Consider the following 26,492-nt stretch of genomic DNA (forward strand, 5'->3'; position numbering starts at 1 on the left):
GAAGGGCTGTCAGTGACATTAAACGGTCCCTTTAATATGTAGAATGAGGTAGGTAGGTAGGTAGGTGGTAGCAGCGTGTCCCCCCGGCCCAGCTGTTCAGGTACTCCGAATCCCAGTAAGAGGGTCACTTCCGCTCTCCGAGCCTCCCGCCGGGCCGCCGTCCCAGCCGCTGACCCTCCCAGCTCGTGGAAGCAGATTTTAGGGGGCGTGGTTATAAAGTTGGGATCAGTTCCTCCCATCCAGTTGAACTTTTCCACATGGTGGGCGTGGCCTGAGGCTGATCACGTGTCCAGGGAAAAGTTTTTGCGCTCCCTGCGGGATGTGAAGAAACTTTTTCTCGTTGTTGTCGCTCCGAGTCGGAGAGCGCGAGCTGCGGCCGGTGACTACCGTGTGCCGGGACCCTCGCCGAAACCCCCTGGGGACATGAGTGGGAGCCGTGGGCAGTGTACTGCCGGCCTGTGAGGCATAGAGAACCCGCACTGATCGCCAGGATTTCTTGGGCCACCTATTTTTCAGACACTCACCCCCCTCTCCGCTCCCGAACCCCGGTACTGGCCGGGTATCGCTCCTAGGCTTCCCCCCGTGTGTGTTTTGTGATTACCGGCCCAGTCATGGATCCCGTGTCCCAGCAGCCTTCCTCCATCGCGGACCTTCAGTCCCATCCCCAGGGCAACCAGATCGTGCACGTCCGGGGGGACTCGGAGACGGACCTGGAGGCCCTCTTCAATGCCGTCATGAACCCCAAAACGGCCAACGTGCCCCAAACTCTGCCCATGAGGATGAGGAAACTGCCGGACTCCTTCTTCAAGCAGCCCGAGCCCAAATCCCATTCCCGCCAGGTACGAGAGTGCCGGGGGTGGGGGCGACATGGGTCCCCTGTAGGGGGTGGTATAGTGAGGGGTCGGGGCCCGGGATCTAGTGCTTTCACTGCTTTGAAATCGGTGCCGCCTAAGCCTTTTAATGTTTCCCGTACGTGGCTCCCAAACTAACACGAGTGCTTGTCTTCTAGACTTGCATAACTTTGCCCCAACCTAAAGTGCACTCCTATCACTCTCAGCACCTTAATGCGGGGGGGGATAAGGCTCTTTAGAACGAAATTGATTTGCACGGACATGTACCCGCGGTCCAGGTGTTAATTAAGGGTTAAACGCATAGAACTATTGGATTGTATATCGCCATCATACTCAGTAGCGTTGTGCGGTGGGATTCGATCAACATCCACTCCAGGCTTTGGTTATACCTTGACGGGGCCCAGCTATGGGTCACCCTGCTCGGGGTAATTGGGTGCCTTTTTTACCCCACGATGACAGTTCTACCCGATTGGTGCTGGATGGGATCTGGGGATGGGCGAAGTCTCCTAATCCGGATTGACAGCCTTGGATGGAAGTGGGGAGTCAGAAAACGGGCTCTATTTACTAAGGGGAGAGGCTGCAGAAGATTTGTGATCTTAACTATATGTTATGAAGGACCATCTCCAGTGTTGGCCCTGTATACTGTATGGATAAATCGGTGACCCCCCCCCCATACCTATAGATCTATATGTAAGAGGACCAGCTCTGTCTGCAGGGGGTGAAAACCACAGCTCCCCCTTTAGTGGATTGCCCCCTAGTTTGTATAATAAATGCCCCGGGGAGAGAGGCCGGAGTAACTTAGTAAATAAGTCTGTGTTAGACCTTCATCGCATTCACATCCATATGCGATGTGCCTTTTTTGGGAGGGGGTCCGCTCTTTGCTCGGTGGCTGTAACTTTGTAATGAAGTATGTTTGGCGTTAAAGGGCTCTGATTCACTCGGCGGGTCTTGAGGTTTATGTTGATTTGCGGCTCTTCCTTTTGATCGTCTGAGTGTAAAGCGATCTGTTACGCATTCACTGGGCTGCCCATTCCAAGCCGACTCCTGCGCATTCTCCGTAACGGCCTGCCTGCAAACACTGGCGTAACCACCTGTGTTAAAGCAGAGGAGTTTGTTTGGGAATGTTCCAAATGTTTGCTTTTCCTGTGATGTTTAATGTTTGGATTGTCTGTATCTTTTCGGGCTATCGGGGCTCGCAGGCTATTAGCCCTCCCCTGGGCCCAGTTACTTCTGGCCATAGGCAGTTTAGTGGGGGTGGAGGAGTGACTCCCTGGCACGGGGGGGGGGGGGGGGGGAATAATGGTGCTCTGGAAGTCATTTATTAATAGCTTTATATGGCTGTTCCTCGTCGCCTCAGATCTTTAAGCTCAGCCTTGAATGGTTGTTTGCCAGTTAACACTCTGCGTGCCGGTCGCTTCAGCCAAGCCCTGCGGCTACCACCTTTTGTTAGCGGAAGCACCTGGATAAACCCGTTTTATTCAGTACTGCAATTAGGAACCCAGAAATCAATATATATAAAAAAGACCCTTATAGAAGGACTATTTATTCTATAAGGCCCGTGCACCTCCACAACCTTTTTGTTGCTGAATTCCTTCACTGTTTGTAGTACTTCCACTGGAAGGCTGTTCCGCATATCTACTACCCTTTCTTGAAAAGTAGAATTTGCTCACAATGTCCATTTGTTTTCTAACTTGGAATCATGCCTTCTAGTCTTTCTGTATCATTATTTAACCCTTGATCTGTAGATCATATCCCCTGTCTCTTCTCTCTCCCGAGGAGCACATATGGAGGCTTCCCTGTATGAGTTCCGTCGGTGCCCTGCACTTCTCCCCGGCCGACCGGCCGTAGCTCTCCCGTGTGTTACAAGGTTCGGATGGAGCTGGCGATCTGGCGGCGTTTCAGGCTCTAGTCTCGGGACTGGAGATGGAGGCGGCGCTGGCAGCTTTTAGCTTCAATAGTGGAGTCCGGCATCCGCGTGATTTCCCGTTTATTTATATAGCGCCGGTAGATTCCGTAGCACCGTTACAATTCAGTTTATGGAGGATTATTTTCCGTCTCCGCTGATCGTGTGCGGGTGGAATGCCCGGTAATTTAAATACCTCGGTGCTGTCAATCAGCCTGTGCGATTTCTTTTTTGTGTTCTTTTAAAGAAGGCTGAGGAGTGCAGGGCTCTGTCGGTGCTCACATGGGGGGGGGGGTGTATTACGACTGGATATTAAATAAATCTTAAAATATTAACGGTGCCGTTTTGTCGGGGACCGGAGTACGTGTGTTGTGTGTGTGTTTCGGGTTGAATTTCCTCGAGTTTTGCGATAACCGGCACACACAGTGCTAATGGAGGGACTTTTAGGATCCTCTGGCCGGGGAAGCTGGCGGCAGCGATAGGGTTAATACGGAGCGTCTGGCTTCTATAGTAAGGGACCGCTTCTCCGCTGGCCGCTCCGGTCTGTTTTGCTCTCTCTGTATTTTGTGATTTAAAGGGAGGGGGGCGATAACTCGGAGAGTAAAGTCCTCCATTGTTTCGCTCGGGCTCGCTCCTCGCTGGTTTTCCCGTTGTTGGCCCCAGGGAGGAACGCGGGAGGGATGGGGGGAGGGGCGGTCATTTAAAAGAACATGGAAGTGCAGGAATGTTTCCAGGATTAGAGAGGGGGGGGGTTGGGAGAGAGGGGGATCCGCTGAAACTTTGTGTTCTGTTTTATTCGTTTCTCGTAACACTTTCGCCGTTGGAGGGCCGGTGACTGTCCGTGACTCGCTTTAATAGCCCCGCTGTTGCATTGTTTGTTTCCCATGCGCTCTCCTGGTACATGGCGAACCTGGACCTGTGTTCATGCAGGCAGGGCCTGAGGAGGAGGGCAGGCTCCCCCCCCCTATTAACTTTCCCCAGCATGGCCACCCAGGCTGTCCATTTGAGGCGGTTCTGTGATCTGTCAGCCCTTTTCTTTTCTCGGGGGGCCGCTGTGAATGAACCGTTGGCATCGCCTTTGCAGAGTTTTGAAACTTAATGTATCTCCATTCTTCTGTAATGTCGCTAGCATCTCATTTACGTTATATAATATATATATATTATATATATATATATATATATATATATATATAACGAAGGGGGTAATTGCTCTAATCTGTGATGCTGCGTGTTTACGTGGTAACCGCTCGGTTACCGTATGCCCTTCGATGTGTTTAGAAAGGCTCGTGCTCACGTATGATGTAGCCTATTAACATGTAGTGGGATTTCTAGTAAGTATATAAAGCCAACAAAGTCCTTCTCGGTAAGATTTCTGGAGGTTGCTGGATTTTTAGAGAAATATCCGTTCTGGCCTTTGAGAGTTTTTTTTGGGGGGGGGGGGCATGGTGTGCCCATCCCGGGGGTGCAGCGTTTCTAAATAATCCGGCCCCAGTGCCGCTACTAGCGCTTTGCTGATCTTCTCCCGTATGCGGATGGGTTTTTTAGTAAAATGACATTATTGTGTAAATATGTCAACGATGTATTTTAAATGTAAAAACTATAATAGACTTAGGAAAGCGTCTCGCAGGAAGAGTAACTTTTTTCCTGTAACTTTATGGCACTATTGGCTCTATTCACTAAAGAGAGAGATGTGGCTTCAGTAATTAAGGACCATTCCTTGCGGGTTTCTCCAGACTTGGTCCTTCATAATGAATAGCGAAGTGAGAGAGTTGAAGCCACAACTCAATCTCTAGTGAATAGACCAAGTTAGTCTGGGCCGTGAGTACCCCATGCTGGCGTTTAAACTCTGTCTGCTACCCTGCGGAGTCCTCGTCATTGGATGTCTGGAGAAGGAGCAGACAGTCACTGGTGCCGAGCGGGCCGTCTACACACAAACCTCTGGCCCTCGGACGCACCAAAGTAATATACCTAACAAACCATATCGCAAAGAGCCGGTTCCGTATGTTGGGGTGGGTGGTGTATTGTGATAAATACTTGGCAATGGTCCCGAACCTAAAGTTTGAACGGCCGCTGGGTTTGCCGGCTGTCCCTGGACTCGTTTCCCCCGGTCCTTCGCCTCCTGCGTTCCCGTTGGGTTTAGAACTGGCTTTGATGCTCTTCTGCTGATCGGGCTTCCGTTGGTTAGAGGGGGAACCTGCGATGTACGTCGTGGCGCTCTAACCGCTTCTAGAAAACATAGAAGCCATAAACTTTTATGGCAGCAGCCACAAGGAGGATAAAGTCTCAATTCTTCATCATAGTCCCGATGTATGAAAGTCTCTCGTTTGTCATCTATATATCTACATGTGATATTTGCTGGGGTGTAATTAGTTACCTGTACGATGTGCGAGTTTGGCTGTACGTGTGTATAGGAGAGAGTTTTGTATACTTACATGAAGTTGCTAGGTGGGCCGTGTTAGCCCGAGCACAGAGAGCCACGGGAACTCTTCTGTAGTGAGCCGAGTGGCTGCCATCTCCGTAGCTTGTCGCCTGCATACAAATAAACCAAGTCCTCCTAAGAATGTATTTTCATCTATAGCTACCCGACGTGTGTTATGTGTGTGTGTGTGATAATCCCGCTATCTGCTGACGGTGGATGCTGCCGTGCTGGTGTCCGCAGACAAACCTCATCTCCTTAGGTCCCGTCTGAAATGTATAGTCCGTTGTGGCGCCTCGGCAGTCCTTTCTCCTCGTTTACCGGTTACCTAAACCACCCAAGTAAATTTTATTGAGGACAGTCTTCTGCTCTATTGATACATAAAATATAAATGTATCAACCCCTAGGTTCCACGTCCCCTGTTTATACCTGGATATTGCCGGCCCGGAGTCACCTGACAGGCTTGACAAATCCCAGCGAATACCATTCATAAAAACACCAAGTGTTGGTGGGCAGCCTTCCCTTACCTCTCCTACTCTTCAATGCTGAGACCCTTTTGGTGAGGAGAGGTGGCTACTGATTTACGACTTGTGTTGATCTCTGAAGACATCTCATTCCGAATAAATGTGAGCCCTCTAGGTTTTATTATAGCATACCTAGCGAGACTGGTGGGGAGCGGGGCAGGTACCGGATTTGGCTTCGTAATTCTGTATGGGTTTGCGGAGTCCAGGCTGTAGCCATTTAGTCCTAACGGATCGGTTGTCGTAAGAGGAGCGCGTCGGAGATCTCTGCACAAGTCTGAAAAAACTTCACACAGGGAAAGAGAGGGTCTTCTGTGCCAGGGGCAAGTGAAGGGTTTTATTTAAAGGGGGGGGGGGGTTAAAATGGTCTTTATGCCCTATGTCATTATGAGTGGGTGTCGGTAAGTGTGAGTGTTTGTCATGTACATATAGTGTAAATCTACGTTACCATTGCCTGTGTGTTTATTTTAAGCCGATTACCTAAAAGCGCTGGTGTTCCAGCTTTCTGCCCGGGATTTCTAAATCATTCCGCGGCTCCGAGATCTGACATCATAGCAAACATCTGAATGAATCTGATGCAATATTGTGGCCTGTCGTAGACGTGATTGTTGACAAACATTACTACTGCTACAAAACATCCCCCCTTCTTGATTTTTGTGTACGGTTTAAGACCCGTGTTCCTATGCATGGGGCTGCGTGTCGCCAAACCTGGCCCTCTGTGTAAATGACGATTAACAATCCAACCTTTTCTGAAAAGATTTTCTTAATGCATCTTTTTCAATTACCGGCTACTGAACTGGTTTCAGAAAGTACTTTACACCAGACGCCGTGACAAAAACGTCGGGTATAATAACGCTTTTTTTTTTTTTTTTTTTTTTTTTTATAATGCTTTTCTCTGACTTCCCTGAGTCCTCTAAGAGAAGTTGCCCTAAAGGTCCGTTTGGAGCTGGGTTACACATTTGCACTTTGGCCATAGTCTTTCCTTGTAAAGCCGCATGTTCTCCATGAAAAAGCAGTCCTAAAATGTTAACGCCAGCGTGACACGTGATGGTTTTAGTGGTCTCTAGAACTTGGTTGCTTCCACTTGACCAAGTTGAAGCTCCTCTACTCGCATGGGACTTTGGATTGTGTTCTGCAAAGTTCCTTCATCGTCCATCCTAGGCGTACTCTATAATTATATCGCTACAGAATGTGGGACATTGCTCCTGGGAGGCTTTTAGTGAATGCCCATGTGATAGAAGTCTGTGGACTGTCGCACCTACAGAAGCTCTGGAGCATGGTGGTTGGGTAGCAGACCTTTGAATAATTTCCTTTGTTCTACAAAAGGCACCAAAATGTTTTAAAGCACTTTGCTATAAATTGAGCCATACTTTTAGCGAAAGTTGGCCAGAAGTAGACTCCTTTAGCTGTGCGGGGGGGGCATGTATTATGCCCCCAAGGTGTTTCCTTGTTGCCACTGAATTGGTCATGGTGGCTCTTTGTGCTTCTACTGTACCCTTGGAAGAGCCGTCTTCCTTTGACACGGTCGCTAGTCTGCATTCTTCCTTTAAACCTCCCATTTTGACAGATATGGCCCTTTTATTGGGGGCAGTCGTAATGATTAATGGATTGACTTCAGTGTTTTTGTGGTGTTTTGTTAAGCCCAGTAAATCATTTGCAGGCACCGCCTTTTGTTTCATTTGGTGGACTGAACCCTATGACTACCACAACAAGAGAGGAGCCGGGAGCCACCGCTCATAAAATTACTGCCGGAAAGTCTCTCGAGGTCCCAAAACGCGCTGGTGGCTCTTTGGCTTATAAATTGCACGTCGTCTTTGCTGTACGATTTCCATTGATGAACGGAAAAGGGCGTTGGAAATAAGGTGCCATGGCGGGAAATTATTCGGGTCTGATTGGGGTCTTCCGCCACGCTGAGGAAATATCTAATGAGTAAAACCCATGTAATGGTGTTATATATGTATATATATATATATATATATATGTATGTATATGTATGTGCGGCATGGTGTCTACCATGGGGGGAAAACTACGTTTCCTTTTCTTGGGAGGGGGTCTGCGTCCTGCCCATCGTTTACGCGTGATTGTTAATGGGGTTGTACAACATTTGGTTGGGTGAGGACCTGACTAGATAACGCTGCCTCTACCAACACAAGCCATACCTAATCTTAACGACCGTTTCACTTTAATTAAAGACTACCTTTTTTGGGTGCAAACTCTTATCTCTCTCGCTTTTCCCTCTCTGCAGGCCAGCACGGACGGCGGATCCGCCGGAGCCCTGACTCCTCAGCACGTGCGCGCCCATTCCTCCCCGGCTTCCTTGCAGCTGGGAGCCGTTTCGCCGGCTGCGCTCTCCCCACAAGGGGTGGTCACCGGCCCCGGCCCCGCGTCGGCCAATCAGCACCTCCGGCAACCTTCCTTCGACATTCCCGATGACGTCCCTCTGCCGCCGGGATGGGAGATGGCAAAAACACCGTCTGGGCAAAGATATTTTCTGAAGTGAGTTACTTTTAAACTCCCGCCAAAAATGTCTCTAGCGTCGTATTGAAACGAGTTTCTTTGTGTATTATGTTCTGCTTTTCGCATAACTATTCCGGTGCTTGTTTAATGTTCCATATACCTGTACGTCTTACGGCTCGGGGCAGAGCCTGGAGGACTCGCGTCTCGATGCCTGGACAGGCTTTGTTTCAGTGACCGCTGAGTAAAGGAAAGGGCATGGCCGCCCGTTTTACGCTATATTATCCAAAACAATCTAAAGCCGTAATAACCATATTTATAGATATGACGCAATATTTACGCGCTATTTAAAAACGGGGTGGAATAGCTGTAACCTCTTCATAGACTGCTATATGAGATGTGACCACGGATCCCCTTTAGGTCGTTGTAGACCCCAGAGATTTCGCTTGTAGCTATTGGGTTCCCCATGATCTGTTGGTAACATTAATGGGGGCCTTCCTTTTAAATATGTGGCTTTTTTTTTTTTTACATTTAATTTTATATATCATTGAAGAGATCGCTCTCTCTGTAAATCACTGCAGAGGAAGCCCGATCGCCATGATCGGTGGCGCTTGTTTTAAACCATGGATGTTGCCGGGTCTTGCAAAATCTTTAAATGTGACTATAGTTGCACTTTTTAATACGCAGGCGATATCTTATTTTTGCTTTACCTGTTGCGTATCTTTCCTCTTCATTCTTTTAAATGGTTATACTTTGGATGTTGTTTGCGTGGCGTGTTTTGCGCAGTGAGGGTAGTGTGCGTATGTACGGGTGTTTGTTGGCATTATGTGCCGTGTTCTCCATATCAGCCACTGGTTAGTTTTGACCGGTTTTGGTAATTTTTCAGATAAATATGTCGTGGCAACGTCAATTTTTGTTATAAATGTGCTTATGCTATTTGTGAAGTCTTATCTGATTTGTATCAAGCCGGCTGAAGCAAATTAAAATTAAAAAAAAAAAATAGTTTATCTCTGAACAGTCTCGTGCTTTGAAATTGTTTCTAAAGAACGCACTCGCTAAAATCTCAATTATATGTACGGGACGTTTCCTTCAAGTGAAACCTGGTCTTTTTTTACGTTGAATAAACTAAGACCCCCGAAGTGCCCGTATTGATCTTTTCACGGTGCCCTGGTTTCCATATTAAGGGCTCGGGTTCCGCCGAGAACAATGGAGCGCTTAAGACCGTCGGAGGACACCCGGACCTGTGTTTTATTTGTTCTCCAGGAGACATGCGAAGTAAATGATTGAAAGGGCTGCTAGCTGGGAACGATCAGTCCTGATGGAGAAAACGCATGGAGCTAAACGAGGTGGTTCGGCAGGAAAATAGACTGCCGGGTCACATGCTGACCCCGCTTAACCCCTCACCTTCCCGGCAGCGACCTTAAAGCAAACCGTCCTGATTTCAGGGATATAAAACCTGCCATTGCTCGTCAATCTTACTTTATTATGCCGCTCCGTTCAGTGGAAAACAGTCCTTTCATCAACGACGGGGGACTTAAGCGGTCACTGAGTAAAATAGGCATTTTTTTATTACTTTTTTTTTGCCATACCCTTGGAATATATGGATTGTAAGAAGCGCGGTGTGAATATAAATAAGAGCTAATATACATAAAATTTATACTTAAATTGTTGGCCCGAGATGAATTCCAATAACTTTACGTTTAGCAGCTCTGGCTTTAGTTGGAGTGTGTGTGTGTATATATGTGTGTATGTATATATGTATATATATATAATAAATTGCAAGGTGCAGCGATCTAATTCTCCGTGTTATAAAGAATATAATATCTGTATGTTGGTAAATATACCAAATCATCGTGTGTTCCCTGATTCCTGGCTTTGTAGGCTCCAGGTTACCGTTGTACATTGTAATGGTTTGGTGTATTTCAAACATTTGACCAATTTCACAGAGATGTGAGGTGAGTGGAGATACCACCTCTGCTGGGGGTTGGGAACTCTTGTTATCCCAGTGCCCAGAAGTCCTGCTGCTAATGCTAAATTAAAAAATAAATGCTGGTTCTCTGAGCGTTTTCATTACCGGACAGATAAAAATCCCCTGCCTGCTTTCGCGGAAATAAGGAAAGCACGGCAGCACATGTATCCCATAAACCAGCGAGGCGTGTCTCCAACATGTATGTGGAATACGGGATGAGCGTCGGGATCTGCCGGAGTCCCTAGAATGTGACATCACAAGCCCTGCCATTACTTCTAGTGAGTGGAAGCAGCAGCGAATCACATACATGCAGTCTGAATGTTGCTGGTTTACATGTGACTCGTTACCGCTGCTAGCACTCTTCATTGCACATACTAATAATTCCTGGATTAAGTAGCGGCATTATGGGATTGGGAAGAATGGAGTCACCAATGTGCAAGTAGTAAATTGGCTTGGTGTCCATGCGCGATGCGCTCCAGCATGGGGTGAAAGATGGTTCTTTTTTTTCCTCCGCTTAGGATGAACTTGCGCAGATCTGTGCTTTTATTATTGCCCTTTTTTTTTTGTGTGATCGCAACACTTCTAAAGAATATTTGCTTCTAGTTCCTTTAGCAGCAGCCAATCGATGCCGGCTTTTATGTCACATGACGAGGCTTCCCAGCAAAAGTGGTTAAACGAGGATAACCCTTACAGGATTAGATGAATATTTCTGGGGTTTTAGCAGTCCCGGGAAAGACGTCTCCAACACTTCGTTAAAATCCCGCCGAGGAGGTGGAGCGGCTCTTTAGGTTGAAAGGTTGCAGTGAATCCACCGCCAAGCTGACGCAAACGGGAATGGCGGCGTGTCCCGGTGGCGATGGCGGCGTGTTCATGTTTTTGGCTGTATATGTATAACACTTGGATCGCGTGGCCGGCTTCGCTCGGGGTTGTAGTCCGCTGTCTTTGGCAAGGATCTGGAAACCGGCCGACCTCTTCCTCCACTTTACGCTTCCCTTTTGTTCCGAGTAGGAAAGAAAACGGCCTCCTCTGGGCCATCTGAGTCGCGGCCAAATTGTAAACAACCGTAACAGAAGCGTCCCCCTCAAAGGGAGGCTTAGTCCGCCGGGAGGTCAGGGGGGTGAACCCTAATCTGGTTTGATAATGTAGTGCACCAGTCATTTGTCGTTCTTCCTAAATAGGCTGTAATGATGGCGGCCCCCTCTGTATGGCGGTCACGCCGGACTCTTCGTGTTAACTTTCGAGGTTGCGTTTGCTTTTGTTCTTCTCGTCCGCGAGAAATTCTCATAACTCCGGAGCCCCCTCGCCCCGCCGGTCACACGGGATTTGTGTTCGTTTTTAGCGGAGTGATTTCATGGAAATGGTTTGTCTGCGGACAGCGTTTGGGTTTATTCACAAGATTCACAGCAAACATATAGTATCGCTGCGCTAGCGATATATCGTTCTTATTGTATACAGGCCTGGACTGGCAAATGCTCCGCTGGCCAACATCAGCCGTAGCATGGATATGCCCGGCACCCGTGGGCATAAAAAGCAATCACGCAGCCTCTTGTATCCAGCCGTTTGCCACGCCTATGCCTTAGGTGACCGCGGACCTTAAAGTACCAGGGGCCGCCTCAACATCCCTGGCCCAGCCCTGATTGTATAACACAAACATCCCTCCGTTATTAACCTAGGGGCCCTTTAAAGCCCGTGTGCGGCTTTGCCCGTTTGCCTGTTCTGAGAAGCCGGCGGCACGCGACGCTCCCAATATCCCCGGCACGATAACTGGGGATTTATAAATGTGGCGTAAATACCGGCCGCTTCAATGCGTTTCGTTCCCAGCCCCGCTGCCCCAGCGTTTTAGTTCTCTGACTGAGCGAGTGCAGCGAGAGGATTTCCCCGGACACGTTAGTAGTAAGCGTGTGCGTTCACATACTTCTGCTGTTTGTGTGTTTTCCCGCCTTTCCGGTCCAGGATGGTTATTAAGTGTGCCGGTATTCAGATGGTGGGCTGCCATCCGGGACCTCCCTGGTTGTCATAATTAAGTGCCTGCTGGCCCGTCCCAGTCAGTAATTACTAAAAACCAGCGCTCGGAATTCTTATTTTCTAAGCAATTCCCAGAACACGTGCCCCAAGGCCGGCTTATAGAGAAGCCTCTCCTTTTATAAGGGAAGCCTGTCCATACAAGCAAGAACGTCTAAAACATACAGCTGCACGCGAAACACGCGAAAGCTGGATCTCTGCGGCGTCGCTCTTCTGGATAAATAAAACTTGGCGATTTCCTACGGTTAGAATTTATCCACGTCGCTTCTCTCCGTCTGTCCTCTAACCAGGAGAGCTTTTATCCTCAAACTCTGTGTTCTACGAAGAGAGAGAAGAAGGGATCCCAGAATGTACGTCTCGGGGGGGGGGGGGGGGGGATGTGATGGAAACGTTTAAATACTTAAAGGGATTTGACCAGGTAGAGGAGGGACGTTTACTTTAATGCAGGAGAAATGTTGGAACAAGAGGTCAGAATCTGGAATCAGAAGGTCAGAGGCTTAGATGCAAAGAAGTTTTTACCAGCAGAAGTGGTAAAGGCTAAAGCCGAGGGAATTTAAACCTGTGTAGGATAGATTTAATGCCACCTGTAACGACTAATTGAGGTCTGAGTCTTCGCAGCAGAAGAAAAAGGTGACTAAATGGGCCAAATGGTTCTTATCCGTTTCTAGGTGATTCCGTCGGGCTGGGACAACCTAAAATAAATTTTAAAAAATCCTAGTTTGGTGTTCTGCATCACTTTTCCAGTCTGTTTTGGAAAATACCGGATCCTTCCCGTTTTCAAACCCTTTCTGTGGAATTTCTTGGTAACAGAATGCGACGCTGTCGTTTCTCTGGTTTCCGAGTATTTGTCGATCGGCAGGTGTGGAAATGCCCGGAAACTGCTGCCCGCCGGGGCCAAACCATAAGGGCAACTGGGGAGAGCCCACCAACACACACTTTCACCCACATGCTTAATGCTTTTTTTTTTTTGTTTTTTTGTTTTTTTTTAAATTGGTTGCCGCAAAGCGATGATCCGTTCTCATTCATTCGCTTGGGCGAGTTGATTAATTAGGCTGTTCTCTCTCGCTGAAGCGCTTTCTGCCGATGTAACTGTGATGAGCACACGTTGTCCTCTGTAAGAGAAACCTTGTCACCAGCAGGCAGCCAGCAGATTATCTCAGCCCGGTTTTTCCTCCCCTCTCCAAAGCCTCCTTTGAGTTTGGTTTCCATGTTTAGTTCCACTATTGGCAGGGAAGCTGAGTGGGAGTTCTGGTGAACGGCAGGGATTCTGCTATGTGGCGTCACGAGGAAATCAGACTTCAAGGCCTTTAAACCTGCCCCGCGTGACCTTCTCAGAGGGAGGCCCGGCTCCTCTTGAGCTCCAGTCGCCGCAGCAGAGCCTTTTGTTCAACACGGCCGAAAGAAACAACGAGAAGCAAATGGCCAGCTTGTGTTTGTGATCGCGGAGTCAGGACCTCTCGCCAAATATACAGCTTGTGCTGAACCGTCCTGCAGGTTGTGGCATCGCCAGCGCCTCCCGCCACGTAACCCCGGGGGCCGCTCAGATTAGCCTTTCCCCATCTACTGACGCTCTACTGAAGTCGCACATTTCAATACTCATGTAATGGTATTTCACCCGTTAAAATGATTAGAACCCCTTCCTGTGTGTACTGGAGCTGCCATGCTAATTTCCTAATCTGATAGTGTGCAGGATTATTCCTCCCCATAGCTGCATATCCCATATTAAATTATTGTCCCTTTCAGGTGTTAAAAGCTGTGAACTTAACCATTCCACAATATAATTTTAAGAAGTTTTCCCATCTGTAATACATTTTAATGGTGTTGTAAACCTGATCGTAGGAGGGAAGAGAGGTCTATATATTAAATTTTCATAGTCTATTGAACACTGAAGTGTGCGCGTGTTGTAACCCCATCACGTCTAACAGTGCTGCATACCCTAAATCTGGTCGTCGGGCAAGGGAGCTACATTATAAACCTGGTGTTTTTCATAAATGAATTTATCGCTTTATTAAGAAAACAATGCGCAGCATTGTGAGCGTCTCACAAGGCTTTATTCTAGGAACAGGTAATATACACATTCATACACACACACACACACACACACTAATTCGCTCACACTCGCACTAATCGTTGGCGTGGTAACTCACCGGGAAACACACAAGATAAATGACCGCCTGTGTAGTCTAATAAATAAGAAGGCTGCACTATTGTGTACTCCCCGGTTAGGAGCAGCATTCAAAGGTTGCACGCCAGCCATTTAAAGGATTATAGAGTGCGGGCGTCCTGCATACCCACGGAAGATAGCGATGGTTAAAGCGTGCGCCCGATTACAAATAGTTATGCTTTAACTCGGTCGGCCTCATAAAAACTTTCACTCCTTCGTTCATTCTGACAGTGTACTCCGTGGGGGTTCTTTACTGCTTTTTATTGTTAACTGGTTTGGATCTTCAACTAAGGGTTTGGAGATTAGTGAATATAAATTTATAATCAAATAAAATGTATAGAGATGATGTCATAGATATTGGCGGTTATCCAGCCTGATGGTTTTACGGCGTTCGTTAGAATGAATATTATTTTCGTGCTTAGGGTGAAGTTTATTTAATGCTTTTGTTTCTCTTTCCAGTCACATCGATCAAACCACCACCTGGCAGGACCCGCGGAAGGCGTTGCTCTCGCAGATGAACGTCGCGCCGCCAACCAGCCCCGCAGTTCAGCAAAACTTAATGAATCCGACAGGTATGGATCTGCCCTGTGCTTCGTACGAATCGGCAAAGACGTGGCTGCTAGGAGTCTGTCTTTTTAAATGAGGTATCCTGCCCCCCCCCCAATGTAATAATGTCCGAGGGAAACGATGCGGGGGGGATCTGAGAGTCTGGGGATTTTGGTCACCATCGTTGGCAGAAATCTCGCTATAAGAGTCCGGTGGTTTCACTTTCTTTTTTTAATGCTGCGTTGGTCCCGTTAGATGACGGCCGTGAAAAAAGTTTAGTTCCATTCCCCCACCTTTTTATAAAATATTGCTGCTTTTTTTTTTTTTTAAATGTTCTGTTGTGGACGGAGGTCTTCTCTCTCGTTTTAGGGACAGCTAAAGCTGCCATGTACATGCGCATAAGAGAGAGAATTCTGATCTGCTCGATCTCTCATCCTGACTATCAAGGGAATTGGATATTGTGATATTATGCCCCCCCCCCCACACACACACCTGTCAGAGCTCCCCTTTTTTGTGTCCTTAATGATATTGAGTGTCATGGGAGTTGGGGTCCACAAGCACTGTGTGTGACTGCAGTATGTTGTGAGCTGCCGCCTTCATGGGCTTTATGTGCAATCTACATGTATGCGCAGCTACATATATTGGCTACATTTAAGGGGCTTTTCAGCAGCAAACCTGTTAACTTGTCATTGGGCAAGTAAACTCATTAAGGAACGTGGATCATAAACCGGTGAATGTGAAGCGGGGCCTCGGTAGTAGATGTGTTCAGTATGTAATAAAAGCCCGTTGGGCTCGTGTTCTGCTTTTACTGCATCTCTGAAGCTGGGGAAGCTTGGTTATAAAGCTGGCGTTGCTTTACTGCTCCTCGTTTCGCTGCAGTCCAAGCACGTTGCTTTTTGCCATCGAAGCTCCTTGATCGTTACTCTGCCCTTTTGCCGGTGTCTGCCAGTCGCTGGGTGATGGCCGCGTGTTCGCAGGCTTTGGGAGCGCACGTTCCACCTACTATCGCGTTCCTCTCGCGGCTTCTGAGAGGAGAACTCTGGGGCACGAGGAGGCTTGGGCTGGTGGGGATCACCACTTAAAATACCATTTATTACCTGCAATTAAGGTGGGATGGGTTCACTAAGATACGTTATCACATGGGGCTGCTAGGGGCAAACACGCTTTACCTCTTCACATGTTTCTTATGGGGGTTTGATAACATCGGCTTTAGCTTTGTGTTTGGGGGGGGGTTCTCTTATTTCCCATGTAATATCGTGGGAGATAAACTTTGTAAATAAACTTCCTGCAGACGTTTTAGTGATGGTTTAGGAAGAGGAGAAGCTTTGATGGTTTCATCCCATTGGGATTAGAGCGTTTGTTGTTTCCTAAACCTTTTCCCAAGCTGTTTTAGCCTTTAAAGAGGCCGAGATTTGCCATTGTCATGTTTACATGAGTCATGTTTACTTTTCTCAATCGTTATTGAAGTGCTAACTTCTCCTCCATATCTTGAGTAACTCTTGACGGAACGAGCAGTACCTGAGGTGTGGAAACTCCGAGATTTTTCTGGATGGGTTTTCTTGCCTGCGCGCCGCGCCCTGTTGGCGGCGGGCACTCTTGGCTCATCTGTTCTTTGTATGGGCGAGCGGGCTTACTGCTTAGCTTCACTTTCCACCCGTGGCCCACCTAGTCACGACTATGACTACGGCTTATGTGTTTTTAGTCTCCGGTAGAATGACTGGACCTTACCGTTCCATCGGCGGTCTAAACCCTCGTGCCGGAATTGGTGTTATCCCAACCCCAGGTTTGAAGAACCCGTTCTAGAACGTGGTCAATGATTCCATCGTTGGACCGCTGTGGGAGAAGCCCAGATAGGATGGCGGTCTTGTGACGATACAATTTGTATTTATAATCCGTGTCTGTAAATTGAAGGCAATAACCTTGAGTTCTAGGCTGGCTGCCAAGCATAATCTTACGACTTTTCACTCTAACCACCTAAGCATGCTAGACCCCGCTACTAACCCCGTTCCCACCAGGAAGCACCGGGCTGGAGGGTTATCGGCATGTAGTCTTCCTAGTGCATGGTCAAGTTCTAAACAAACGTGGCTAGAAGCGAAGAATGACAGCCGTTGTTCTAGACTGTCTGCTGCCTAGAACCTTTGCATGCCTCTCAAGAGTTTCTCTGATTTATATTGTAGGTCCATTGCCAGATGGGTGGGAGCAGGCACTGACTCCTGAAGGGGAGATATACTACATAAACCATAAGAACAAAACCACATCTTGGCTAGACCCGCGGTTAGATCCACGTTTTGGTAAGAGCTCTTTGAATTGCTACGTATTCCGCCCGCTCTCGCTTTACTGCTCCTTCCGCAAGCGTCTGTCCCAGGTTCACGCGTGTTATATGAACGCGGCGCTCCGCTATCATGAGATGCTGCGTGCTTGTTTTGCATGTGTATACGCTAACACACCATGTTTCCGCTCTGTAACAGCCGGCTGATAACACACAGTTCAGTTATTTGGAGACAAATTGGGTCGTAAACTGCATTTTGTAACAAACGGTATTGAAAAATGATGGAAAATCCTGTATGAGCAACTATTATTTTTGATTAAATGGACGGTCCAGTGCGCATGCAGCGTATGCACAAGTTCTTTAATATGCTCGCCTTAGGAGAAGCTGCAGTTCACAGCCACGGTTTTGGCTTGAGGTTAATGGGAGCAGGTTCTGTGCATGTACGCTGGGGGGGGCTCAGACCACCCGGAGCTGGCTGGCGGTGAGTATACTGCGCAACTGCTAGGCAGCGATATATCCGACCGCATGGATCTCCTGGAGCCTGGCGGTGGGGAAGAGGCGCGCGAGTAGACGGGGTTCCGCTTTTTTTCCTTTTTATTCTGTGATTGTATGTTTGTGTGTTTCGGTAATTGTTATATTTGTGTGCGAGGACACGCAAGAGGGGAACAATCGGCTGGCAGCGCGATGAATTCCTCATAATACTCAATGGGAAGACCGTATCGTCTTTTTGTGTAATATGTAATATAGCAGCGATGTCGGTATACTCCGTTCTCCTCTTATGTAAATAATGTTTATAACGTATCTTTCTGGTAAAATGATAATAGTCCTTGTGACCGTAGTCCGATGTTGGTCCCACCGCCGCACCGTTCGGCCGTCTCCCCGGCTGCCTCGCACTTCCTGTTCTGCGAATGCTTCGCGTTGCCGCGTTGTGCCGTTTCTCTCGCACTATTCTCCGTCACACTATAAAGCAGACCGTTCTCCTCCTGTGCGATCCGCGGTCGCTGTTCTTCTTTCAGGTGTCTTTTTGTCTGTTCTTGGAGCTGGATTCCTGGCTTTGTTTTTCTGTGACGCGTTGATCAGATTACTCTTTAGGAACGAGGCCCCCGGCGGCATTTCTCACATCTTTCGATAAGATGCACTTTTTAAGGGACGCCCCCTCTGTGCGCTCTGCTGCAGGAGATAAATGGGTACGGGGGATGCATTTGAATTGTATGTGCTTTTCTTGATGCTGATTGGCTGCTTCAAACAGCCAATAAGTCGCTACACGTGTTAGACCACAGAGGAGCTGCAGCTTCTGTCAGGTACACATTACATGGCGGTTTAAGTTTGGGCTGAGAACTACCCTGCAATCTCAAAGCAAGTACCCTATATGTCCGGCTTCATATAGGGTACTGGGGGGGGGGGTTATGAGTTTGGGACTGGGCCCTTTGTGGGCTTTCTCGCAGGCACCACGTCTAACCAGTCTGCAAGGGGCAGCGTTGTTGTTGTTGTTGTTGTTTTTTCTGAATACATGGTCCAGGGCGATGTGGACCTGCATTTTTCTGTGATATAATCTGCATGGTGTGAAAGGAGGATTGTTTCCCGGTCTGTAGAGGGACTGTCTCCGGCGGCTGTAAATATGAAAGGTATTTGCTGTGCGATGAAGGAAGCCCTTTCTGGCAAATGCCATACCTTTCTAATTTAACGTTTGGATGATCCGAGTCTGAATAATGGCTCCAGTCTGGGGAGAATCTGTAACTGCGTCATACACGCCGCCTTTCCAGCTTTCTCCTGTAATCCCCGCCAAGGCTCTATCTAAAACAAGCTCTGTATAGCGTGAACAACGGCCGCGGAGCGTATATGGACGGCAGCGCGTTTATTAACAAATCTTACCGTGCCGTTTGTGATCAGACATCTCAACGCTTATCCTCTAGGCGAGATCTATTTAAATCCCAGGCCTTATACTCTTAAGGCAACATAACATTTATTTAAAAAAAAACCTCAGGGAGAAGCTGCAGCTCCAGAGCTGCAGCAGAATGTTTCCGCCATGATCCGTTGCTTCCCTCTCCTTGAAACAATCAGTGGGAGCGTTTTCTGCAAACGTGCGCGGTGGGCTGGCAAAACGGAAGATGCTTATTGGTGGGGGGGGGGGGTTTAAATGGGTTTAAAGGGACCGTTAATCGGATGCATTCCGTAGCGCCTGTCATGGCTGGACAGTCCCTTTAACGACCATTGTTAATCCCGGGCTTGTAGGTATTAATGATTTGGAAAGGAGACCGCTGGGGCCAGATATCTAAATAACAGCTACCAGGTTGTCCGGCTGGGGCGGGTTGTTTCTGTCGTTGGCACCCCTTGTTTGCTTGGTGATGGTCTGACCCGTATTGAAGGAGCGTCTGTCTAGCTGGGTCGCAGCAAAATATACCGATGTGTTGAAAATGTGCCCCTTGCCAGGCTAACCCCGTCCGCCCCCCCGTCCTGCTAAGGCAGGTTACCGCACATCACCAACCATGCCAGCAACCGTTAGATTCTGTACCGTCGGCGTCCGGTATCGCGTTGTCCGTTTCATGCCACGGATCGCTCAGCAGGAGTTGTGGGAAGTTTTTATTGGAAGCTGCTCTTTATTTTGGAAATTCGGTTTAACAAAATGTAATCTGCCCCTCCCCCCACTTCCCCAGGACAAAGCCGCTTTTTGTTTGTCTGTCTGGGAGGTCTTGCTGCTGGGTTCGGCTGCGCATGCCGGGGAGGACGAGGATGGGGCCCGAAACTGACCATCGCCGCTCGGAACTGATAAATCGCTCAGTCTGCATAACGCTGTAAATTTGTCGTCGTGGAGGAGTGGAAGGGAACTCCAGTGGCAACCAGTGGAACTTTGGTGAACTCCATGCCCAAGAGGGTTAAGGCAGTGCTGGGAAATAATGATGGCCACACAAAATATTCACACTTTGGGCCCAATTTGGGCATTTCCGCTTAGTGGTGCACTCTCTTTTGTTGCCAGTGTTTAGACATTAATGGCTGTGCGTTGCGTTATATTTGAGGGGACGGTAAAGTTACTCAGGCTGTACACGCGCTACTTTACATTGTAGCAGAGTCATTTCTTCAGTGTCGTCACATGAAAAGAGATAATAAAATATTTACATTACACTGAATGTAAATTCAGTCACCCTTGCAATGGCTGCTAGAACCCACCAAAGTGGGGTAGGGATACATGTTTACGTATGGGGAGGAATAACTGAGTTTTCCGAGCAGGGAACTGACTGTATAAGGTAAAACTGTAGTTTGTCCTTTGCTTTTTAATGACTGCAATAGAAACCAGAATGTGGCAATACTAGTTTAACAATTATTCCCCGTCCTGGAGTTCTCACCCGTGACATTCTCTACAAAGGGTGGCGGAGATACCTTTACACGAGGGGAGAAATAACCACACGTTTCGTAACCGGAGGTTCCCATGCTGTACATATACCATTTATTTCTAATACACCTATATATTGCTTTTTATAACCTGCAAACAGCATTACTTCGGTTTATTATGTGTGCTGATCTATAAAATACAGCACTCGGGGTAACTGACAGTTCCTCTTTGATGCGTAACTTTCTGCCTCCTGACCCTGAACGCAGCTGCTGGCGTCAATGCAAACGCACTATAGTAACCTCCCTTTAAATTGCACTTGCCCCTCCCTGGCAGTAAATGAGGGCTATTAAGCATGAGCAGGAAGTATGCAATCTGTGTACACTTCCTGCTGTCAATCGAGGAAGTAAGGGGAGGAGCTAAAGAATGCATGCAGTGAGATGCATTGGAGTGCATGCAAAATCTGCTCCAACATTGCACTAAAAATGGAGTGTCCCTTTAGGAGGGCAACCAACACAAGGAGGCATATAGTGTGATGGTTAGAAATAAGGATCCAAACCCTGGGAACAGGGAGCTGACGGCTCAGTTTGTATAATCGTTCTTAAAACTACACCCCCCCCCCCCCCCGTGATCCCCCAAATAGCCTCTGACATTACCAAAATAACCTTGGCTACCTCTATGGAAGTGCAGAGGTCTTTGTTTGTCTGTGTTGACCGGTAGCCGCGTATTACTGCCCCGACCCACCCCCTGTCTGATACCCACCCACCTCGCCAACGGTGTCGCTTAAATAAATCATGGCGATCCGATGAGGAGCTTGAGTTACACTTGGCTCTTTCCACTACCAGAGAAGTGAGAGACATCCACCAGCTTTACTCGCGGTCTCTGCCTTTATCAAAGCACTATGGACTCGTTTAACCCACTTTGTACCCCCGTGTAGCGTTGCTGGAAGCTTCTTGGCCGTGTTGGTGGTCGCGTGGTGGTAGACGGGTCTCGGTCTCGCCAGCCCAACTTGCTAGTTAACTTGTGAGCATCAGAGGAATGAGGAATCCACCTCGGTCATCAAGTAGTTAAACACATATATGTAATTTAAGAATGTCATACACGGGCGTGTTGCGTTGCTCGTGGGCTATAGCTTGCTGTTGTGCGTAGAAGATTTGAGTGGAATGAGCCGTGGCTAATAAACTCTACTAATTTCCCCAATAAAAAAACAAAAAACCTCTAAGCCCTCTTGGTTTGTGAACGCGGAGATCACGGCGTGGAGGAGGCCTTTTCTTTCCTGGCAGGCAGTCCGGTTTCTGATGTCACCGGTGTGACCGGCTGTAAATACGTGGCTGGCCGACCCTCCTAAACAAACAGCGCATTGTTTTACATGGACGGATTTCTTATTCCATGTAACGTTTATAAACGGGGGGGTACGAGGCCCGTTTATTGCATGACTGTTACTCGGTGCTATGGTTCTGAATCAGATGCTATTTAGGAGCAGATCGGTTACAGAAAGTCCTCTCCTTGGTGTGTTTGCTTTGGGGGAAACCGAAGCGGCCGTCGGCACAGAGAATGTACTTAAATAATGTAATCATTTTGGAAAGTTTTTTTTTTTTCTTTTTTCATCTAGTGTACATTATTTATTGTTTAACTTTTATTTATACAACATGGATTGTAGGCTGTATTGGGCATTGGCCTCTTATATTACCGTTCCGTGATGGAGCGCGTTCATGTTGTATACCGAATCCGTATCACATGTCGGCATTGTTCTGTTTAACCCCAGCTATGAATCAACAAAGGCTGAGCCAGAGCGCCCCGGTGAAATCCCCGCCGCCGCTCGCTCCGCAGAGTCCCCAGACCGGGGTGATGGGAGGTGGCGGCAACCAGCAGCAGATGAGGCTTCAGCAACTTCAGATGGAGAAGGAACGTCTTCGGCTCAAGCATCAAGAACTGCTCCGGCAGGTGAGGCCACAGGTTAGAAACAGCCTTTATTTTTTCTTTGTGTTTGTCTCGTGTCTCTTATGAATGTCTGTGTTCTATGTGGGTGACATTTGCTTGGGAAGTCTACGATGAGTAGGGGTTAGATGGAAGGCCAGTTCCTTCTAGAAATGTTCCCTCAAGCCTGTGCCGGGTGTTGCTGAAGCCTCTTAACCCGGACTTGTGGTTCCCCGCCATTTAAGTTAAACAGATATACGTTAGAAGTTCGGTCATTTTTTTTATTCTTTCCTCAAAATCTAATCTCAAAAAACCTCAAACTATTCAGAAGCCTTTTAAAACACTATGGTGAGACCCCTCGGCCCCTGTGTTTGTATCACATTACGGGAAGAGGCGGCATTTCACTGAGGGTCGGCTACTTGGAACGGCGTTTTACAACAGATTGAATGCACTGCAAGACAAGTCTAGAGCTGGAATGTTTATCTGGCCCCCAGAAATAAAATTCTGGTTTTTCAACTAGAAAGTTGACGAACCTGTCTTCGTTACACGTCCGCCTCTGACGCCCGTACCTTCTACTGTTTGCACGTTTGCGTTTTCTTGGGGTGTTAGTGTGTGTTTCAATGTTTTCATTTGCGCATCAAATTTGTTTGTCGTTCATTACTCGTCACTATAAACTTCAGCATTATAGCTTTCAGTTTCCGAAACACATACTTCAGGGGTTTGATAGGAATATTATAGGTATTGGCATGACGGTTGGGGGGGGGGGGGGGGTCTGACTCTTAATATCATTGATGCCTCCAGTAAAGGATTTCAAGAAGTGAGCCGCACTGGATCATGTCTTTTTTTAACCAAACAGCTGTGGTAGATGCCCCAGCACTGGTTGATACCATAGGATAGGGTGTCTGGGCCATGTTTACTTGTCTGCTAGGATGTAAGCTGGTATATTTTGGAAAATGCAATGGTTATTATTGCATGTAAGAAATGCTCATCGCAACTAGTTGGCCGTATTCACACCATATGTGAATTATTGGTGAAATCTGGTTATACTTTATATGTGACCCTCGTCTCAAATGAATTTAATAGTACACAGGATTATTTGTTTTGCAGGAGCTAGCCCTTCGTAGCCAAATACCCACCATGGAGCAGGATGGCGGGACCCAAAACCCAGTGTGTTCAACTGGAATCACCCAAGAGCTGAGGACAATGACCATGAACAGCTCCGACCCCTTCCTCAACAGGTGTGTGGCGAATCCTGCGCCCGAGCCAAAGATTTCAGACGTCGTAATCTCACAATTTTCTTTCTAATTCTCACGTAAAATATAAGGGGCAGTCATGCTTTTCTTGAATGTTTAAAACGAGTTTCACCCGCTCCATTCATACTTCCAGAAGTAAGCTTTGCATGCATTGTCACGTTTGTCAAACAAGCACTGATAGGACATCACAGTAGAAATGGAACCTTTAGAGGAGTAAAAGACACGTTAAGGGTTTGCGGCTTTAACGTGTTAATGGGCTCTGTTTTTGGTGCCTGAGTGGAACAGCACCTTTAAGTAGGAGAAACTACCTGCAAATTGCTTTTAGTTCTACTTTGTATTGCTTTATTTGAACAAAAGTGTCAGGTTTAATGTGTGAAAAGATATCCTCAACAATGTGCATGCGATAAAGCAACACATTGCACGTGAGGCACGGGACACACGCAAACCACACGGCTGAACTGACGCGGCAAGACCAGACACCCAAGCGATCGGCCGCCTGCTCTTAGTCTAAACTGGTCAACGTCACGTGGTCCTTCGTCCTGTCTTTGAAACAAGGGGAACGTTCCGGATCCAAGAGCATATTTAGCAATAAACCCTTTCTGTCTTTCCAGCGGCACGTATCACTCCAGAGATGAGAGCACGGATAGCGGGTTAAGCATGAGTAGCTACAGCGTGCCCAGAACTCCAGACGATTTCCTTAACAGTGTTGATGAAATGGACACAGGTGAGTTTTGGTTCCTCGTTGTTTTGCGTGTGCTCGCGTTACTAGGGATTATCACCTGCTCTAAAAGCCGGCGACGCGAGTCGTTTTGTAAAGCCGCTAAAGTCAGCCGAGCGTTTGGGATTATGCGCTGCTACTAGATGGTTTGTTGGGAGTGGAGATCCACATCTAAAGTCTTCTCCTCCTTTGATTTCTAGGCGATGCAATCAGCCAAAGTACTATGCCCTCTCAGCCAAACCGGTTCCCAGAATATTTGGAAGCACTCCCCGGAACTAATGTGGACCTTGGTACTCTAGAAGGAGAAGCGATGAACGTGGAAGGAGAGGAACTGATGCCGAGTCTTCAGGAGGCTTTGAGTTCTGAGATCCTGAACGATATGGAGTCTGTCCTGGCGGCCACCAAGCTAGATAAAGAGAGCTTTCTCACGTGGTTATAGAGGCGCCTAAAAACTGCTTGCAGAGATTCAACGGGATCTAAAGATCCTCGGGGGGCCTGCATCTTGAGTTCAGAAATAAGCTGCGTTGCAGACTGCTGTTCTTACACTACGATGAACCGGATCAGCGAGCATTCAAAGACTTTTTCCATTTTACTTTTTGTTTTTGTAAACATTTGCTCACCCCTTTTTGCTGCTTCGTTATCGCTGACATTATTTTCACACTTGAGAGCCTGAAGAATCAACAACAATTTTTGTTTTCAGCTGCCTGTTTTTAGTTTTGTGTACCAGCAGTGGACTTATGGTGGGGTGACTGGCTAACGGCGATGATCCAAAACGGCTAACATAATGGGGAGACCATTGCCAACCAGCCAGCCCCCCCACCACCAGAGACTAAGAAATCATGACTAATCCCAATCTTAACTGCTATTTTTTCCTTATTTTTCCTTATTATTTGTTAGGGTCTTTGTCCCGGCGCTAGTGTCACCCGGTGGAGCTTCCTCGTTTAGTAGACCAATTTCCTTGTCCTCTCGGATGCTTATTGAGAACAATATTTGTGGGATGCCCTTGTCGGTTACGAGATGTTCTACAATGTGTTACTGGGTCAGTGCAAAGTGGTCTGTTGAAAGGATTTTGCAAGTATACGGTTGGTTACTGAAAATGAGTGTTTTTTGGAGTGAGCCACATGCTGGAATTTTCTCATGGATGTGAGGATTATAGGAAACAGCTTTTAGAGTGATTTTTTTTTTTAGCGTGGAACGTGCCGAGTTGGTCCGTAGAATTGTAGCTTTGATGAGACCGAACAAATTTTCCCACCTACCTCTGCGTTTTCATTGCAAAGCAATACTTTTAAATGAAATTGCCAAACCTGTGCATATAAACAATGAATTTTAAGTGGTTTTATAAAAAAAATAGTATGCTTTACTATAGGATGTTTTTTTTGTGTGTTTTTTTTTATGAACCTTCTCTTTGTATAATATATTGATCCACAATAATCTGCACAATGCATTTTTTTAAAGAAAATGGAGAAAACAAAATTGGATTTAAGTCAGCGAGGGTCCTGATTTCTAAGGTCTTTTGGAAACCAGGGAAGTTAATTTGCAATCCTGTCTGACCCCCTCCCCCGACTTTAACCATCACTCTCCATGCCGTTACTAAATGATTTGTTCTTTATCCAAGAAGGTAAAACCCCGCATTTCTTTATGCTTTAACGTGATGTAATAACGTGACTTTTAAAATGTATTTTTCTATAAATCCTTTTCGTATACTTAGATGTATTACATATCCTCAGCCTGAAGACTTTAACGTTTTATTATTCGTCTCAACGTATTGAATGGTTTCGGAAGTCTGCATTGGTTTCCTTTTCAAAATATGAACGGGCAACATATTTGGGTTTTAAGTAAAATCACTCAATGTGTTTTACCAGAGTTTCAAATCACATGATGTGTTCTCAATAATTTTTAACATTATTTTTTTTTTTTTTTTTTTTTTAAAGAATCCTAAACCTCGGAGGGATATATATATATATATATATATATATATATATATATATATATATATATATATATATATATATATATATATCTATCTCATTTGGTAAAAAATATTCTACGACCTTGTGTCAGAGGCAGTGCTTTGGAACGCATGGTTTGTAAAGCAGCCGAGGGGTCCTAGGTTAAGACCCCGTGGATTTCTTCGACCATCCGCGCCTAGAGCTCGGATAATTTA

General features: G+C 47.0%; 1 protein-coding gene across 3 annotated transcripts; it reads left to right on the top strand.

The window, feature by feature from the left end:
• The first annotated feature begins 611 nt into the window (after positions 1-611).
• LOC149288815 (transcriptional coactivator YAP1-A) lies at positions 612-24,767 on the top strand. 3 transcript variants are annotated; one of them, XM_089491240.1, is made up of 8 exons: positions 612-839; positions 7,937-8,187; positions 14,760-14,872; positions 17,024-17,137; positions 22,206-22,396; positions 23,465-23,595; positions 24,222-24,334; positions 24,529-24,767. In XM_089491240.1, exons 1-8 carry the CDS (start codon positions 612-614, stop codon positions 24,765-24,767), a joined length of 1,380 nt encoding a protein of 459 aa, XP_089347366.1. The 3 variants fall into 3 exon arrangements, with proteins under 3 accessions (XP_089347366.1, XP_089347368.1, XP_089347369.1); XM_089491242.1 differs by having other exon boundaries at positions 675-839; positions 23,441-23,595; XM_089491243.1 differs by having other exon boundaries at positions 675-839; positions 22,206-22,384.
• The last annotated feature ends 1,725 nt before the right edge of the window (positions 24,768-26,492 follow it).

The sequence above is a fragment of the Sceloporus occidentalis genome, unplaced genomic scaffold, assembly GCF_023333645.1.
Source record: "Sceloporus occidentalis isolate IW3139 unplaced genomic scaffold, rSceOcc1.0.p SCAF_49, whole genome shotgun sequence".
NCBI lineage: Eukaryota > Metazoa > Chordata > Lepidosauria > Squamata > Phrynosomatidae > Sceloporus > Sceloporus occidentalis.

What these genes read in the sequence shown, in the direction of transcription:
- LOC149288815 (XM_089491240.1), top strand. Translation starts at nt 612, where the DNA reads ATGGATCCCGTGTCCCAGCAGCCTTCCTCCATCGCGGACCTTCAGTCC. An exon ending in GCGGTTAGATCCACGTTTTG is followed by an intron (nt 17,138 to 22,205) that starts GTAAGAGCTCTT and finishes GTTTAACCCCAG; the next exon opens with CTATGAATCAACAAAGGCTG. An exon ending in TCCGACCCCTTCCTCAACAG is followed by an intron (nt 23,596 to 24,221) that starts GTGTGTGGCGAA and finishes CTGTCTTTCCAG; the next exon opens with CGGCACGTATCACTCCAGAG.